General features: G+C 36.4%; 1 protein-coding gene across 1 annotated transcript in view; it reads left to right on the plus strand.

Annotated features, from left to right (window-relative positions):
* The first annotated feature begins 4,650 nt into the window (after window positions 1-4,650).
* The window catches only part of LOC106075989 (glutaminyl-peptide cyclotransferase-like protein), a 76,768-nt gene continuing 61,683 nt past the window's right edge, over window positions 4,651-19,735 (plus strand). The window contains exon 1 of the mRNA XM_056022294.1: window positions 4,651-4,881. Within this exon, the coding sequence (XP_055878269.1) occupies window positions 4,762-4,881 (120 nt within the window). The 5' untranslated portion in view covers window positions 4,651-4,761. The remainder of the gene's footprint in view (window positions 4,882-19,735) is intronic.

Raw genomic sequence — 19,735 nt, forward strand, 5'->3', positions numbered from 1 at the left:
CAGTCAGAATAAGTAGTCATAGAAGCGGAGATAATATTATGTATAAAGTTACCGTATACACTATGATGATAACACATTGTAAGACACACATCATTATTTATCTACCCCACCAGATTTCAAACTCCATTTTTTAGCAAGTTATGCATTTTAAACATTGGTGAAAAAGATCTATTACTATTGAAAAAGATAGAGACATAAACAAAAATGCTGCCCAGGACATTAAATTACGAATAATCTGGTACTTTTATACACATCATATATAAGCTTGCGCTATTTTGTCTTGCTCTTTTTGTCGGGAAATTTCGCGCTATTTAGTCGGTGCTATTTTGTCGAGTCACCGGAAACTACAATTAGAACTGCTTTAACTACTCTTAACTATACCAAACCTACATTGTAATAGAGGTTCTATATTTTTTGGCAAAAAATAAAAAAAAAATTAAATAATAAACGAAGATTGCGACTGACGCGAGGCGCTGAAATATGAGAATATTTGTAATTAAAAGTCAATTGCTCTTTTAACAATTTACTATCTACATTTTTCTAATTGTGTGCATACGAATAATGTCATCTAGATCTAGATTTCTAGATATGGTGCGGTGTGTCTCATTAACTCCCGTTTCGAGCCTTTTAAAAAGTTGGTAGCCATTGCCAGATTTTTAATCTAATAAAAATTAAAATACCGGTATTTTCTTGTTGTTTCTGCAAATGTTGTTGACCTATTACCTTTGATGTGATATTCTTCCTTGATTCTCTTTAAGACAACCGAAACTCATAACTAAACCCGTTTAGAGCCAATGCTTTGTTAGAGACTTTGACCGTAGCTGATTGGGCAGTCTTAAACAAGGGACATAATCCAGGCTAAGACAATAAGTGGAGCGATGGAAGAACAAGCACACAAAAACCCAGATCTACATTTTGTATGGTATGTTGTCGTGCTGCGAGACTGTAAATCTTTGAACATATTGTTTGAGGTCGATAGGAGGAAGGGGAGGGGACTTGGTGTGTGAGAGAAAGATTGAGGTAGAATACGTCTAGTTGTGGGTAGAGGAGAGAAAAGGGAGAGGAAGAGAGAGAGAGAGAGAGAGAGAGAGGAAGAGAGTGAGGAGAAGAGATATGGAGAGAGAGAGAGAGAGAAAGAATCGGAAAAAGAGACAGAAAAAGAAAAAATAGGTCAAAGGCTAGAAAAAAAGATTTGGGGTGTAAGAGGAGATGAGTGAGAGAGAGATAGAAGAAGAGGTCCAGAGAGAGAGAGGGAGAGAGAAGATTCAGATAGAGAGAAAGATAGTAGATTCAGAGAGAGAGAAAGATATACGATTCAGAGAGAGAGAGAGAAAGAAGATTCAGAGAGAGAGAGAGAAAGATAGAAGATTCAGACATAGAGAAAGATAGAAAAAGAGACGAAGAGATTCCGAGAGATAGAGAAAGATAAATAGATACAGAAAAAGAGAGAATTAAGCAAAGTGAAATAGATAGATCCAGAAAGAGACAAAAAACAGATAAAGAGAGACAGACAAATAAGCAAATATGAAAATAGTTGGCCCTTGATGACATCTAGAAACCGTCTAATAGATTTGTGTCATCAGTGCAAAAACGACATCTACCTAGCGCTATAATTAGCACTACATCAATCTCAATTAGCAATGTCTTAACGCTGTCAAGGCGGGAAAACGATCATTGCTTGTCAGACGGAAGCGTTTCCATATAATTAACATAGACCTTCTAATCTCTCATTTATAAAGCACAAAGTAGGGAGTATGTAGGCCTATATTTGTGTGTATGTCCCGAATAAAAATCTAAACCACTTGACCAATCTAAACTTGGCATAAATGTTTCTTAGATCAAGGCGGAGATCGTAGTATGTGTTTAATGTCCCTCACATAACCAAAGGGTCCTAACAATAAACAAAAAGTACCTAATGGTATGATATTTTGTATCTCTATTAAAGAACGCAACTTTTAAACAAATTTTACAAATTTTTAAATAATACCGTTTTCACAGTATAATATATTTGATATGAAATCTGTCGACTGAACAGGTAAACCCATTTTCACACTCTACTTTTGTTTTCGTGGCAAAATAACTACAAATTTGAAGGAAACATTCTCCGTATTTGTCCTGTAGTTCAGTAATACCCAAACTAGGGCCCCAGGCCGTGGTTCATAACTAGCTTGTACTTTTTAAAAAGCTGATATCAACTCACTCTTTCTCTCAGTCTGTCTGCCTGTGTAGTACAATTTTTGTGTCACTTTTTTTCCCCACACCCAATCTCGGCTCAAGTGGAAATTGTTCACAATTATTTCTTGTACCTGACAAAAGAAAAATGAATTAAAAAAAAAAAACAATTGTTTAATTAATTATAATTAATTGATTATCATGTTTGATATCGAAGAAGGGAAAGAAATTGTACTTGACAGATGTAGCGGTATATGTCGAATTAGATAAGTTGAGTTAGTGCCCTTTATTCTTTGTGCAGAGAATTAGGTCGTTGCTTAAAAAGTTTGAAACTAACAATAGAGAGTTATGAAACTTTCAGAACAATTTCGTTTAACAGAGGTCAGTGTATTGGCTTCAGGAGGCTTGAGCCCTGGAGTTCGAATTCAAGTCGTAGGCCTACAGCTTTTTAAAAAAATAAAATACATATAAAAAGCTATCACGGTAACCTCCACCAACTGGTCCAGACAAGTGATAGGATCATAGCGTATTGAGAAACCTAATGTATTACTTATGCATATAAATCCACGACAATTGGTTCACAGAGCTTTGGTTCACAGACTACTGGTTCACTGATAATTCATTCTGGACATTTGGTTCACCAGACAATTGGTTCATTGAAAAATGGCAATCGACAAATGGCTCACTGATATTCGACAATTTGTTCACATGACAGTAACATAATGTTAATATTCTGCTCCCATGCACATGTTCTTTAACAGAAATTTTCGTTGAATTTGTCTGGCCTCAATGCCACTTTCATCATAGAATGCAGAGAAAGTTGGCAACATGTTAATTTTTATTTGTCTAATTTTCTTGACCAACTCTGAAGTTTCATTTGCAAGGATCGGATTTTTCAGATTTGTATTTGATCCTTGCAGTGAGGTCGTGACAGACCGTCGCATGAGGTTTGCGGGACATGTTCTCCGACAAAATGAACTACGCATGCCAAGAGTTGTGATGACATGGAGGCCAATACGAGGAATGCGCAAACAGGGACGTCCTCGTATAACATGACCCCACACTTTCATGTAGGCTCTCAGAGCAGTGGACACCAGGTGGAAAGAGACATCAGACATTACCAGTGACAGATTTGAGTTGTATCCCAGTTAATGCAGAGGCCAGTTTTGAGTGCCTTTCTCTCTAGGCTCTCCATCCTCTCTTGTATTCGGTTACTTGTAAACCCGAGTAGTGCAACGTCGTCGGCCAAGTTCAAGTCCGTCATTCGAGTCTGTTCACGCCATGGAATACCAAAGGCAGTCTGGTTCATCGCTCTCCTCATCATGTAGTCGATGGTTAGGAGGAAGTGAAATAGAGGCAAGATTCACCCCTGTCTCACACCTGTCTCGATGCGAAAGAACTCAGCTGTTCCTTCTTTTGTTTAAATGCAGCGACTAGATTGACTGTATAGGTGTCGTAGGACGTTGACGAAGTTTTCTGGGATGCCGTATTCTCTAACATTTTTCCATAGTGATTCTCGGTGGACACTATCAAACGCTCTGCCTCTTCGGAAGCCTGCTTGTTCTTCTCTGAGCTTCTCATCTACAGACTGTTGAAGCCGTCTCACCAAATAGTACTGAAAAATTTGCCTGAGACAGAGAGGAGAGTAATGCCCCTCCAGTTGTTGCAGTCAGCCAAGTTCTCCTTTTTAGGAAGCTTTACAATCACTCCTTTTTGCCAGTTCCATGGACACTAGAAGTTTGCCAACAGAGATTTCAGAGATCAGTCATTATGCCAACAAGGCCCTGTCTCCAGTGTTTTAGCATTTCTGTTGACACCATGTCTAGCTCTGGTGCTTTGATGTTCTTCAGGACTGCAGCCTCATTTGTTTTAACTGAATCTGTCTTGACCTTGAGATCATTGTCCGGAGAGGGGTCCTTGAATGTGTCTGGAGACTGTTAACGGTCTCTTTAAAGGGCTCTACCCATCTTGCATCCAGCTCTTCTTTCGTCAGCCAAGGTTTGCCTTGCTTGTCTTTTAACGGTGCTCCATGTGCAATATTTGCTCCAGTGAGATCTCGGACGATACTATGGAGAGTTTTTGTGTCATCTCTGCATGTAGTTGCTTTTGCTTTTTTTTTTCTCTCTTTTTCCTCTCTCCTTGTCTCTCTGACTCTTCCTCTAACCATCTCTGTCTCTCTCTCTCTTTGCCTCTGTCTCTCTATCTCTCTCGCTTCTACAAAACAGAACTTGCTAAGTTAAATACCCATACTTCCGATGGTCTAAGCCAATGGCGACCCCAGGCAAGCCGCCATTCGATCCTCAAGGGGGTCGCGATCCACAGGTTGAGACCCGCTGCTGTAGGCCAAAGTGAAAGCGCGTGAATCTCCCTATTAGTTCCAGACGACAAGACGACAAGGCATCCCCCTCCACGTTTTCCCAATCTGAATCTCGCGATGGAGCCGACCGGAGACCAATCAGATACCCGCTCAGCGGATGTGACGTAACGATGTAGAAGGTACACAAAAAGTCACGCGCGTGCCTTGTACCAAATCAGAGAGTGTGAGAGAGAGAAGGAGATTCCCAGCCGGGTATTGTTGTTAGGTGGAAGATGGATTCACGCAGATGTGGTCACGTGGGGGGTACCTTCGCAATGCTGTTACTGGCCGGTGTATTGGTCTTGCTATGTGGGAGATGTACTTGCATGCTGTTTAATACCAGAACTACAAAGGTTAGTTTTGATTTCTTCCCTATAGTGTTCGTTAAAACAAAAAGATGCACAAAGTAAAAAAACAAAAAACAGAAAAGTTTTAGCTTTCTTGAATATTTCAAACAGATTTTAACTGTTTTTATTTTTTTTTTAAATCGTATTCACCTGATGCTTCGTTCCAGTGGGTATTACCTCGGCCTACTTTGTTTTAACTCTCGGTCAGAGGCCAACCGCTGTATTGATGATGTCAACTGATCAGTCAATAGCTCTATGAATTTTTAGCGTGTTTCTTTTGTGTTATTTATTCTCTCTCTCTCTCTCTCTCTCTCTCTCCGTCCATTAAATTGAAGTAGGCCTATAAAGAATTGTATCTTTCCGGTCCCAACTAAATTATGAAACAGATTAACGTGCATTTTTTTTTTTTTACAAAGCTTATATAAACTCTGTCTGTCTGTCTGTCTGGTAAAAAGATTGTTCACGTTATTTCTCCCACACCCTATCTCGCGTCTAGCTGACATTTTGCACAATTATTTCTTTTACCTGACAACACAAGTTTTTTTGTTTTTTTTTTGTAAAAAAAGTTTTTTTGTTTCTTGTTCTACTCTTTCCAGCCTTGGAATCTCTTTCTGTCTCTCTCAATATGCTTGTCTCTCTCTCCCTCTCTCTGTCCCACTCTTTCTCTCTGTCTCTCTCTTTTCACAACACTTATGTCAGTTCACTCCGTCTGTCTGGGTACACTTCATTTCTTCCACTTCCCATTCCTGGATGAAGTTGAAACTTTGCACAATTATTCATTTTCAACAGCAACACATGAATCAATTTTTAAAAAGAAAAAATCATGCAATATTGAGAGATATAGCAGATATTGTGCGGTTCTGTCCCTTATATAAGAGTTCTCTCTCTCTCTCTGCCCCTCTCTCTTTCTTTCTCTCTCTCTCTTTCTTTCTCTCTCTCTGTCCCCCTGTTCGGTTCTGTCCCTCGATTAAACTTTCTCTCTCCCTGTCCCTCTCTTTCTCCCTGTCCCTCTCTTTCTCTCTCCCTGTGCTGTCCCTCTCTTTCCCTCTCCTTTTCTCTCTCTATATATCTGTCTCTATGTCTCAGTCTCTCTGTCTTTCTCTCTCTCGATATCTGTTTATCTTTCTCTTGTTCTGCCTCTTTCTGTCTCTCTATCTATCTGTCAGCGTCTTGTGTATGACTGATTTTACAACCTTTAATACATTTTTGTTTGTTTGAGTCACACAGTGGATAAAAACGAATGAAGGGTTGGGACATGAGCAGCCCTCCCCCCCTCCCCCTGCCCCCCAACGTTGCGCCCTCACGAAAAAGGTTTATATCTTATTATTAACCAAGATTAAGACAAGTATTGTGTGCCTTAAGTCTCATATCTAGACGCAGCCTCAGGCGCCCACGCCCGAGGAAGCCTCGCGATAGCATAAATTATCTAGTTATCTAATCGGTACGTGACGTTTTGGCGCCGCCGTTTTGGCCCGAGCCGTTTTGGCGCGAGCCGTTTTGGCGCCGGGGACGTTTTGGCGCGAGATATAATTTGACGATAATTTAATTAGCACGTATCTTTTATAACAATGTTTATTTCACTCTACCATAATATTGTATGTATAGTATGATTTCTAACACCGTCCAGCGAATTGTTTTTGTGTTTTTTTTGTTTTTTTTTGTAATATAAATTTTTGCTTATTTCATGAATATTGGCCTATAATAAGTCAGATTCCTGAATGGTAATGACATGCTATCCCCTCCCCTTTATTTATATGTGAGTTCTGCCAATCGCACTGGATGACATTTTTCAATGTCTTTCCAAAAGACATATTTTTTTATTTTTTTTTTGAAATTGGTATACCATTTGAACTAGCTAAGTGTCACACTTTAATAAAACAAAACAAAAAAATACATGTTAACATCTAAAGCTTTATTACGCAGAATGATGACAATAACTCCACACATAGTTAAGATCAAGACACGGAATGTGGTCAGTACAAACTCTAACGTGAATCTACCAATGTAAACAAACACTATGGGCGACAATAGATAGAAACAAATTCACGACACTAAGATACTTTGAGAAGATATGTTTTGAGAAATGGACCTCATTCACCAACCGTAAACAGACAACATTTAGCCACGTGGTGCTATATCTCTTCTACATAATTTACGATCTCATGTTTAATTCATGATGGCTGTCATGTGATACTTTTTTTTCGTTGTTTTATGAATAAGATCACGTGACTAAATGTTGTTTGTTTACGATTGGTGAATGAGGTCCATTGGGTAGGGGTGATTTGGGGGACACATCTCGCATTGACGCAGGTCTAGATAAACAAATACACAAAATGTTTATTAAAGAAAATGATGTGAAACACAAACACACATTTACATTTAGTAAATGATAAGTCACATTGTTTAATAGACTTGTTATGGCTCACATAAAAAAAAATGTTTTAGGAGCAGATATAAAAATAATTACTCAAATAAAATATATAATGTACGAAAGCTACTAATGTTTTTCGCTTAAATATGTGTTTAAAAATGTATAAAAAACAGATTTTTTCACTATTTTATACCGAGACAAACAAAATATATATTCTACCCCCCCCCCCATTTCCCACGAAAAAAAAAGTCGTAATAACTTAATAATTTTGACTATTTCATGCATGTATACTGTGAAGTATGGATGGCAGTCTGGTGTTCTGTAATGTTAGAGATTTAACAATAATTACATAACAAACTTAAATACCAAAAATAGCGAACACAAATATTTCTTCTTTTGTACGTGAAAAATATGTCTTAACACAAACACTCATGCAAAACATAGATATGCATAATTCTTTTTAAAGAAATAATACAATAAACGTACATAATGTATTTCGCGCCAAAACGTCCCTAGCGCCAAAACGGTGGCGCCAAAACGACCTTCGTGCCAAAACGGCGGCGCCAAAACGTCCTGCTTCGTTATCTAATTTATCATGTAAAATGTTTCTGTATCATTACTTGCATTGAGTAAAGGGCACCAAATCAACATTATAGGACTGGGAAAAAATCTTACAAAGTATTACTTGCAGGACAGCTACAGTACTGTACTTAATGTAGTCAAACGGCCACTAGTACAGTTACAGTACCTACGTAAGGTACCGTTTTGTAACAATAATAAGGCCTACGTCACTACATGCGAATGAACCCATTAACGTGATGTAGTAAGGTATATTTATATCCTAAGCTTATGGCCTGCGTATTACACACGCCCCCAGGGCCCGCATACTAAGGCCGCCTCTGCGAGTCATATCGCCTACGCCCCCTCAATCCTAGACCTCTTCGCGGTATCGGTTCTGTTTGTAAGAATGTGTGTGTATTGATCTCAAACAGTATTTTTGGTTTTCTCGCCAGGTGAGTACGATTCTAAAAATACAATTTACGTTTAAACTGATGACGTCATGACGACTTGCCCAGAATCACGGCCAAGCTATCGACCGAAACTTTTCAGTCGCCCACCACATGCACGAAAATAAACAGAGACATTGCAGCCCGCTACATGCGTGCGCGCCCCCCAAACTGAAAGAAAGGACAATTTAAATATAGAATTTAGCCGTGCACGCACTACGTGTCAAACTTAGACCCGTAATAGCAGACGATATATCTGTCAGTAGAGCTAGTGGTAAATCTGTCGGTGAAGCAGTCAGATATTTTTGATATTTTAGGTTTTTGGCACATCGGCACAATTTAGGCCATGTCGAGCTCCGGTGTAGCAGTCAGTATACATCTCTGTAAAGCTAACAGCGTAGTTCAGCTGTCTCTATGGCAGAGGTTCTCAAACTTTTTTTTGACCAGGGGACCCTTTATGTAGCCAAAACGTGCCCACATATTATATTAGTAACACATGTTGTTAATTGTTGTTGTTAATGAGTTTATTGAGATTATAACTTTCGTTTAACATAAAATAAAAAGAAAATGACTGACTAGGATGAGGGGAATCATATTATTGAATGTAGTTCTGCCCGATTCAACGAGCACACATTTGGAGTTGGCTTCTTGAGTTTGTGATGAGGCAATGAGTCCATGTTGTATCGAATACGAAGACGGGAAATCAGTCAACAACTTCTTACAAGTTACAATGACCCATAATGCAGGATATGAATATTGAATATGTTTTTGTAACTAGAATTTGTGATTTCCCTTGTTAAAAACTTTGGTTCAGTTTTAAAATTCCTCCATTCTGAATATCTCAATAAGCTGCCCCTGTATTTAGTATTCCTCTAGAACGAAAGAGATGCAGATATTGGGTGTTGGTATGAATAGTTGTGTGTGTTTCTCTGTGTGAATGTGTGTGTGTATCTGTGGAGGTGCCATCCATAATAATTTTAAGAGAGCTTCACGTGCCAAGTTCTCGTAAGAGACTAAGGCTGCCTACACAACGTTTTATATTCCGCGAGCTGGCATAGCATAGACAATACACATGTAGGCAGGAAGTTATCTCCCATGAGAATCAGAATGTTTTTTGTTTTTAGAGAGTAACAAAAATATCATACACGGGAGCTAATCCATAAATAGCAAGCTTTCTGGTGCATCCGGTGTGCACAATGCGGACATATTTAATTGATAAGCGAAGTATTCAATAAACATCCATTATTTGTGCGCACTTTCCATCACGGTAGAATCGAATTCTTGGTGTGTTTTTTTTTTCGCTTCTAGCACAAAGTAATATTGGTTTATTTAAGTTGGCAACAGGGATCTTTCAGTATGGCGTCTAGGACATTGTTTATGTCTATTTATTTAAAAATATCGCCCAATCTTCCTTGTTTTCATTTTCTTACGATTTTCTCTAGGTTTCATGGCATCGCCATTACATTTCTTCACATCGCTCTCTCTTCTGTTGTTTATTTTCCTGCTTAGAACGTTGGTTTTTATTGGGATTTTAGAACTCTATGTGTAAATTGTCAACAAAATGCAGATCCCTGTGATTAACTTGTAGTCAGAAAATAGACAATAGACTCTATAAATACAATCTTTGAAAAAAGTGGAATGAAAATTTCGTTGAATGAGAACGGAAAGGAAACAAAATAACATTGCTGAATGCTTTATTTATTTATTAAAAAAAAACACCTTTTCCCTTAGTATTATTTACAGTGCGTGACTGAATAGTCGGCTGTAGGAACTGAACACTTTGAACGCTGGCCTAAAGCTGACCCTGGTTTAAGATGAGAGAGTATTTTGTTAATCTGAACTCTACGTCAAATCGTGGTAGACCAGCCTTTACGTCGTCTGCCATCTCTCCGACCTCCTTCTTTGTTTCCTTAAGGTTCACGAAAGCATGTCGCACCGCGCTGCACCATCTCCAGGAAACGTTTCCTAAAGGGATGCAATTTTTGGGAGGAAACTCAAAAGATGACGTCACAAACCTGTCATCGCATTCATCTAGTGTTCACGGCGCACCCTCCACTTTGACTGGCTTGGCTCGAACGTTGATAAGGTTGGTGAACTGATACTGTCCACTCTGTGTCATCTGTCCCTGACCTGAAACTAGTCTGCCGATGACGGATGCAATACTCTTGTCAAGAGATGTGGGAGATTGCGCATGTCAGCTGTCAACGGAGCAAATAAATATTTCTGATAGCAGAAGACAGAATAGAGTTATCTTTCCTTTATATGACAGTTTTGATTGAACTTTTTGTTTGAAAACAACAACAATAACAGTAAATAAAGATGATTGTTTAAGAGATAGCAAATGTAACGATCGGGAATACAAACCTAATAGCATTATAATAATGTGTCAAATGAAAATAAAATAGTTTCTTAAACGGATACAAACGAACCGAGAGCCCCGGGTTCGAATCTCAGTAAAGACTGATTTTAAATTACGGGATTTTGAGGACGCCTCTGAGACCACCCAACTCTAATGGGTACTTGACTTTTAATTGGGGAAAAATAAAGGCGGTTGGTCGTTGTGCTGGCTACATGACACCCTGCTCGCTAACCGTTGGCCAAAGAAACAGATGACCTTGACATCCTCTTAGCTTTTTAAAAACACTTTTACTTAAAAAAGATAACTACGTTCTGCCTGTTAATCTAGTCTTACATGTTAAGTAGAGACTTAAATTCTGCTAAGTCGTTGGCTTTGCTGGCTGATTCAGGCAACCCGTTACATGCTCTAATGGCACATCGAAAGAAGGAGCACTTTTACGACTTTGCCCTTTATCTTTGTGTCTTTCTGATCATTTTATTTCTTTGTGTTTTTCTGATCATTTTATTTCTTTGTGTCTTTCTGATCATTTTATTTCTTTGTGTCTTTCTGATCATTTTATTTCTTTGTGTCTTTCTGATCATTTTATTTCTTTGTGTCTTTCTGATCATTTTATTTCTTTGTGTCTTTCTGATCATTTTATTTCTTTGTGTTTTTGTAATTGTAAATTATGGCTAAGTTATTTTTTTAATGTATTATTGCTATTTTATTTCTTTTGTCTTCAAGTGTCTCTAAGTTTAGAAATGTTTACTAAAGGTATTTCACTAGTGTAGTCAAATGGGAATTATAATTTGTTATCTTCTTCTCGGCTCTTCTGTAGTTTCTTTATGTTATTTTGAATTACGAAGATCTCCACTAGATTTGCGAATTTTTGTTTTGAAAATGCGTTTTCGCAGATTAATGTTCTATCATGGCAAAGGAAACAAAAAAATACCAAAAAAAAAAAAAAAGAATCAGACTCTCCATTGACTCAGAGGGAATCTTGTCAAACTTTCACTTTTCAATCCTATACATCAGCATACCTGAAGTAAACAAAAAAATCTATTCTACTCTTCTAATGGGCTATATACATGGTGACAAAGTGATAGGTCATAGGTCTCAGTACAGTAGAGGAGCAGAACCTAGTGACGTGGAAAACATAGTAGCGCCTAATGTCGGTCGCCTTACATCGGCTTTGGTTAGAGGAGCATTCTTTTAACGTGCGGCTAAAAGCAGTAGACAGAGAGAAAGAAAAGAGAATGGAAGAGAATGGCATTGGAAAGAAATAGACAGTGTTAGTGATTTTTTTTTGAAAGAAATAGACAGTGTTAGTGAGACAAAGAGAAAAGGAAGAAAGGAAAAAAAGAAAGAAAGATGGTGTGACTCACTACGTGGATCTCCAGTTGAAGAACAAAGTATATTAGTGAATTGGGATAGAAGGAATTTAAAAAAAAGTTACAGATCGATATAGAACACAGATGGAGGAGATAGAAAAACACATTGAGAGTCATGATTCAAGGGAAGAAATAGCGAATCAGTTGGAAGAAACACAGAAGTAGAAAGCTCCAGAAGTCACGTCTCCCTGTATAAGAAATAGAAACTAAAGAGTTACAGCGTGGGAGGTCAGAAATGGAGGACGCGTCAAAGCTGTAGAAAGCACAATTAGACAAAGATGGATTCACAGAACTCATGATGCAGCCTTCCACTGGGACATTTATGTAAAGGACTCATTTCTCCACTGGTCCCTACAGTTTTGTTTTTTTTGTTTCTTTTTCTTCATTTTTTTTTTGTCAAGAAGAAAAAGAAATGCTTTGACAAGTAAGAACTAATATGTAACGATCGATTCCAACACAAATCACTTCTCTAGAAAATGTATAAACTGATTGCGTCAACCAAGTTTAGTCTATGCGATTGAAATCAAAATAAAAGAATAATATCCAACCACAGACATAGGCCTATATATTATAGCTAGACTGGAAACCGGAATCAAACTCTAATCCGCGATTGATCGATTCACAGACCTATATATATATATTTTTTATGTACGTAACTCTTTTTCAAGCTGTAAGGGAAGTTGCCGCAATCAATCTTTTCTGTCTTAGAAAAGTAATGATCTTTAGTTTTCAAAGTTTAGAAATAATGCAAAATCATTTCTCGGATTTTCTTTAGAATGGGCTATTAATCACTGAACTATATATTCACGCTACTCTATGAAACAAAGCCATTTTATGTTAGTTTCCATTGAGATAATGTTTCAAAATCCTAGATCGAAATAATTCATGTTGATTTTAATCATCTTATGTACATTTAAATAGATTGATTACCTAGATCTTTCTAGATTATGAATCTAAAAATTGCAAAATTATAATTATGAGACGAGAGTACTCTTATTTTTGATGTTCAATTACTAGATCTAGATTTAAAAATTAAATTATATGTTACATAGGTTAGGGTTAAAAAAATTACTTATAACTACTTTACAAAACAACACCTTGATCCAAATTTTTAAAACAATTTCACGACATTGTTTGTAGTTTTAAAAGATCTCCATGTCCAGTCTAAATACAATATATATATAAGTCTATGTATCCAACATTAGCTGGCTACAAAAATACAATGAAAATACGGAATACATTGATACTATGAAATAAATTAAAGGAGACAATATTACATATTACGAAACAAACTCATATTGCCATCAACAACATCAAAACAAACTGAATCATAGAAAGACTTCAAATTCGACAATACGACACTGCATAGCAAGAAATAGTCAATAGTCTCAAGAGCTATTCAGAAATAATCACTGATGTTCCTGGTAAAAACTTCGATAATCCAACATGAAATTCACTGAACAAAAGAAGTCAAGTTGTACTTTTCTTCGATTGAGTTTATCTTCTGTCCTCTCATAAGCTCAATCAAAACTCAGAATGAACAAGGTTACAAAAATAGTTTGTGTGAAAATACAAGTCAGAATCGGCACACGAAGTAGTCCAGGCAGGTTTCAATATTTGCAACATGAATATCAGAAACTATGAACTGCAAACTATCAAGAACAACAACCCTGTCTCCGCCAATACAAATAGAAGAGACTTGCTCGTACCGCAAGTCTTGCCGATAATATTGTATTGTTGAGCCTTTATGATTGAGTGTGAACCTGGCATAAAGGATGTTATTGAATGCTTATCTTTTTCATGGTTTTGTAAAAGACCTATTTCTCATTTAAGGACTCAAGGTAGAAACTTTGTCTAATATGATTTAATGTACCTGTATTTTTACTAAATGCATCATTTCCCTTTTGAAACCAAAAGTAAACACTTTATTTAAAATGTAAGTAGTTTGTATTACAGAGAACAGAAATATGTGTATTTCTTTACTTTTTGCTATATTAGCTTTAAAAAAAAAAACATTATGTCGAAATAGCGAATAGAGTTTTTGGTAAATTTAACCGCTGCGGTTTTGATAATGTAACTATCTCAGTGATTCTAGACCCAGGAAAGTAATAACAGATAAAATATTCGTATTTTTTCGTCCATGCAAGTGGTGGAATTAGTGATAGGTGAGTGAGTTAGGACCCGAAGGAATATATAATACATAAAGTGTTTCTAAGCATGTAAATAAACAAAATGGTTTAATGTTTACTTTTTACTTAGAACTTAATTGAAATAGGTCGATATCTCCATTTTGGAAGAAACAAAAAGAAACAATCGGAGTTTTTCTTTAAAGAAAAAGACTAACACAGTCTCATATTGAACACAGTCTCATATTGAACAAAGTCTCATATTGAACACAGTCTCATATTGAACACAGTCACATATTGAACACAGTCTCATATTGAACACAGTCTCATATTGAACACAGTCACATATTGAACACAGTCTCATATTGAACAAAGTCTCATATTGAACACAGTCTCATATTGAACACAGTCTCATATTGAACACAGTCTCATATTGAACAAAGTCTCATATTGAACACAGTCTCATATTGAACACAGTCTAATATTGAACACAGTCTCATATTGAACACAGTCTCATATTGAACACAGTCTCATATTGAACACAGTCTCATATTGAACACAGTCTCATATTGAACACAGTCTAATATTGAACACAGTCTAATATTGAACACAGTCTCATATTGAACACAGTCTCATATTGAATACAGTCTCATATTGAACAAAGTCTCATATTGAACACAGTCTCATATTGAACACAGTCTCATATTGAACACAGTCTAATATTGAACACAGTCTCATATTGAACACAGTCTCATATTGAACACAGTCTCATATTGAACACAGTCTCATATTGAACACAGTCTCATATTGAATATAGTCTAATATTCAATACAGTCTAATATTGAACACAGTCTCATATTGAACAAAGTCTCATATTGAACACAGTCTCATATTGAACACAGTCTCATATTGAACAAAGTCTCATATTGAACACAGTCTCATATTGAACACAGTCTCATATTGAACACAGTCTAATATTGAACACAGTCTAATATTGAACACAGTCTCATATTGAACACAGTCTCATATTGAACACAGTCTCATATTGAACACAGTCTCATATTGAACACAGTCTCATATTGAATATAGTCTAATATTCAATACAGTCTAATATTGAACACAGTCTCATATTGAACACAGTCTCATATTGAACACAGTCTCATATTGAATATAGTCTAATATTCAATACAGTCTAATATTGAACACAGTCTCATATTGAACAAAGTCTCATATTGAACACAGTCTCATATTGAACACAGTCTCATATTGAACACAGTCTCATATTGAACAAAGTCTCATATTGAACACAGTCTCATATTGAACACAGTCTCATATTGAACACAGTCTAATATTGAACACAGTCTAATATTGAACACAGTCTCATATTGAACACAGTCTCATATTGAACACACTCTCATATTGAACACAGTCTCATATTGAACACAGTCTCATATTGAATATAGTCTAATATTCAATACAGTCTAATATTGAACACAGTCTCATATTGAACAAAGTCTCATATTGAACACAGTCTCATATTGAACACAGTCTCATATTGAACACAGTCTCATATTGAACACAGTCTAATATTGAACACAGTCTCATATTGAACACAGTCTCATATTGAACACAGTCTCATATTGAACACAGTCTCATATTGAACAAAGTCTCATATTGAACACAGTCTAATATTGAACACAGTCTCATATTGAATATAGTCTAATATTGAACACAGTCTCATATTGAACACAGTCTCATATTGAACACAGTCTCATATTGAGCACAGTCTCATATTGAATATAGTCTAATATTCAATACAGTCTAATATTGAACACAGTCTAATATTGAACACAGTCTCATATTGAACACAGTCTCATATTGAACACAGTCTCATATTGAACACAGTCTCATATTGAACACAGTCTCATATTGAATATAGTCTAATATTCAATACAGTCTAATATTGAACACAGTCTCATATTGAACACAGTCTCATATTGAATATAGTCTAATATTCAATACAGTCTCATATTGAACACAGTCTCATATTGAACACAGTCTCATATTGAACACAGTCTCATATTGAACACTGTCTCATATTGAACAAAGTCTCATATTGAACACAGTCTCATATTGAACACAGTCTCATATTGAACAAAGTCTCATATTGAACACAGTCTCATATTGAACACAGTCTCATATTGAACAAAGTCTCATATTGAACACAGTCTCATATTGAACACAGTCTCATATTGAACACAGTCTAATATTGAACACAGTCTCATATTGAACACAGTCTAATATTGAACACAGTCTCATATTGAACACAGTCTCATATTGAACACAGTCTCATATTGAACACAGTCTCATATTGAACACAGTCTCATATTGAACACAGTCTCATATTGAACACAGTCTCATATTGAACACAGTCTCATATTGAACACAGTCTCATATTGAACAAAGTCTCATATTGAACACAGTCTCATATTGAACAAAGTCTCATATTGAACACAGTCTCATATTGAACACAGTCTCATATTGAACACAGTCTCATATTGAACAAAGTCTCATATTGAACACAGTCTCATATTGAACACAGTCTCATATTGAACAAAGTCTCATATTGAACACAGTCTCATATTGAACACAGTCTCATATTGAACAAAGTCTCATATTGAACACAGTCTCATATTGAACACAGTCTCATATTGAACAGTCTCATATTGAACACAGTCTCATATTGAACACAGTCTCATATTGAACACAGTCTCATATTGAACAAAGTCTCATATTGAACACAGTCTCATATTGAACACAGTCTCATATTGAACACAGTCTCATATTGAACAAAGTCTCATATTGAACACAGTCTAATATTGAACACAGTCTCATATTGAACACAGTCTCATATTGAACACAGTCTCATATTGAACACAGTCTCATATTGAACACAGTCTCATATTGAACACAGTCTCATATTGAACACAGTCTCATATTGAACACAGTCTAATATTGAACACAGTCTCATATTGAACACAGTCTCATATTGAACAAAGTCTCATATTGAACACAGTCTCATATTGAACACAGTCTCATATTGAACACAGTCTCATATTGAACACAGTCTCATATTGAACACAGTCTCATATTGAACACAGTCTCATATTGAACAAAGTCTCATATTGAACACAGTCTCATATTGAACACAGTCTCATATTGAACACAGTCTCATATTGAACAAAGTCTCATATTGAACACAGTCTCATATTGAACACAGTCTCATATTGAACACAGTCTCATATTGAACACAGTCTCATATTGAACACAGTCTCATATTGAACACAGTCTCATATTGAACACAGTCTCATAACCTCATATTGAACAAAGTCTCATATTGAACACAGTCTCATATTGAACAAAGTCTCATATTGAACACAGTCTTGTATTGAGAAACAGTGACACTAGAGCTCGATAAAATCGATTTATTAAAAAAAATGGTCTGCATGATGAGCTTTCGCTTCACAAACTTCAATACAGTAATGTGTTCATCAGTTAGTGGCTGTTAGTCTAAGTTTCTGAACTCGCGAGACACTGGATCAAGAGAACTTTTACATTATCATAACATAGCAGAGATCAAATTATAGTCCATAATAGACCAACACACTTTTGTCCAAAACACTTGAGTCCAAAACACTTTTGTCCAAAACACTTGAGTTCTCATGACATTAATGATGTTGTTCTACGATAGTTCATTAATGACAGAATACGTTCCATCTAAGGCCATGTTCATCTCTAGGGCAGTGGTCATCAGAGTGCATTATTCCACGTGAATGTCATCCTGACAACTGTATTGCACCACTAGGAAGATGTCCAGTCATGATGTAGGAGTTGGACACTTATGCGGACTTTCGAGGCATCTACAGCAATCATCCATATTGGAACTGTCCAGTGTCCACTGGACTCGGGCAGGTTTCTGAGGGATCTTTGATGGTCTGGTCTATTTAAGTGCTAATCCAAGCAGAACATAATACGTCATGTTTTATTTCTAATACACACCTTTAATATAGGCAAAAGAGTGACTCCAATCATGTCTAATCTGACAGTTACCTGTGAGACCCCGGGACGATAATTGATACCGGGGTAGAATCTTTATGCTGTCGTCACGCCCAAAACGGGAGTCTATGATTAAATCGATTCATAATATTAATTCGTGTTTATTAACAAGTAAACAAATACCTTAATATTAAACAAAGAATTAACATTTAATTCAAATAAACATAAGTGTATCTAGTTGAGTGCTTTCAAAATTGTTTAACCATTTGTCACAGTGAATTATTTTTTATTTTAAAATTCGTACTATTTAAAAACCTAAAATCATTACCGAATAGCTGCATTGACAAATTTTAGATTTACATATGATACCTTAATATATACCACACTACAGTAATAACAACTGTCTTTTAATTATTGTTTCGCGTATATTTTTATTTTTTGTTTAGATAAATATATTATCAACAATAAATATGGACATACAATGATTGCTAATTAACTTAATATATGCATTAGAATTTGAAATTTTTACATGATTAGTCACCAATTTTGTGTGTGTGTGTGTGTTTACTTTGAAGTGTCCTTGTGGCTCCCTAAAGATATTGAGCCCCGGCGCATTGAAAGCCCTTCGCACCACGGTTTCTACTGGGCTGCTTTCATCTGAAACATGAAATCATTTCTTCCAAATGAAAGTTACTTGCCCAAAGACCTGGCCATAAATTGAGGTCTGATGTCATCAATATGTGGGCTGTGAACGAAAACAAAAATGTGGGCAGGATTGTGGGATGTAATAAACGGAAGTGCCGTCTAATATTTTTTTTTGTTGCCAATCAACGATTAGCTTGCCAGCTTGACTTGTGATTAGCTTGCCAGATTTTATTACATCTCTAGGTCAAAAGTGAGATCTTTTTGATTTTTTTCCCCCCATGTAGCTTCAACATAGTGTGACATAAGAGTCCCAGACAATATGGTCCATAACAACTGTTAGAATATTTTAGAATCAAAACATGATCGACTGTGTCTACTGATTATTTATTATTTATTGTCCCAAATATACCTTGCCTTATTTATCATATCTAGCCAATGCAGTGTCTCTCAGTAAGTGGAGCCGGAAGGCACTGGAGGCCATAGGGGCTGGCCAGGATTTTTTAAAGCGTTAATATAAATGCACGTCTTAATACATATCCTTCTAAAAGCCATTCTTTATTATATTTGATATGCTTATTTTTTTAAAACATTGTATATATTTGAAAAAATTGAGCCCCCCATTTAAGGGAATGTCCCTGGGTGAATGCACGGTCTTGCACTGTCGTCTCTCCGGCACTTAGCCTTCTGATGACTGTGGCAAGTACTTTTTGTACTGAAGGGAGAAATATTTTGAGTATTTCATTAACCAGTCTGTGATTCCAACTTTTTTTTTTTTGGGGGGGGGGGGGAATAATGGTAGAAACCTAGCAGGATTCCCCCCCCCCCAAACCGTTTCTTATTTTTTAAAGAAATTTCAACAAAACAGTAAAGGTTGAAGATTCGTAGATGAGAGGGGGGGGGGGGAGAAGGGGTCATAGCTAATAATG

Source organism: Biomphalaria glabrata, chromosome 3, assembly GCF_947242115.1.
Source record: "Biomphalaria glabrata chromosome 3, xgBioGlab47.1, whole genome shotgun sequence".
Lineage (NCBI taxonomy): Eukaryota > Metazoa > Mollusca > Gastropoda > Planorbidae > Biomphalaria > Biomphalaria glabrata.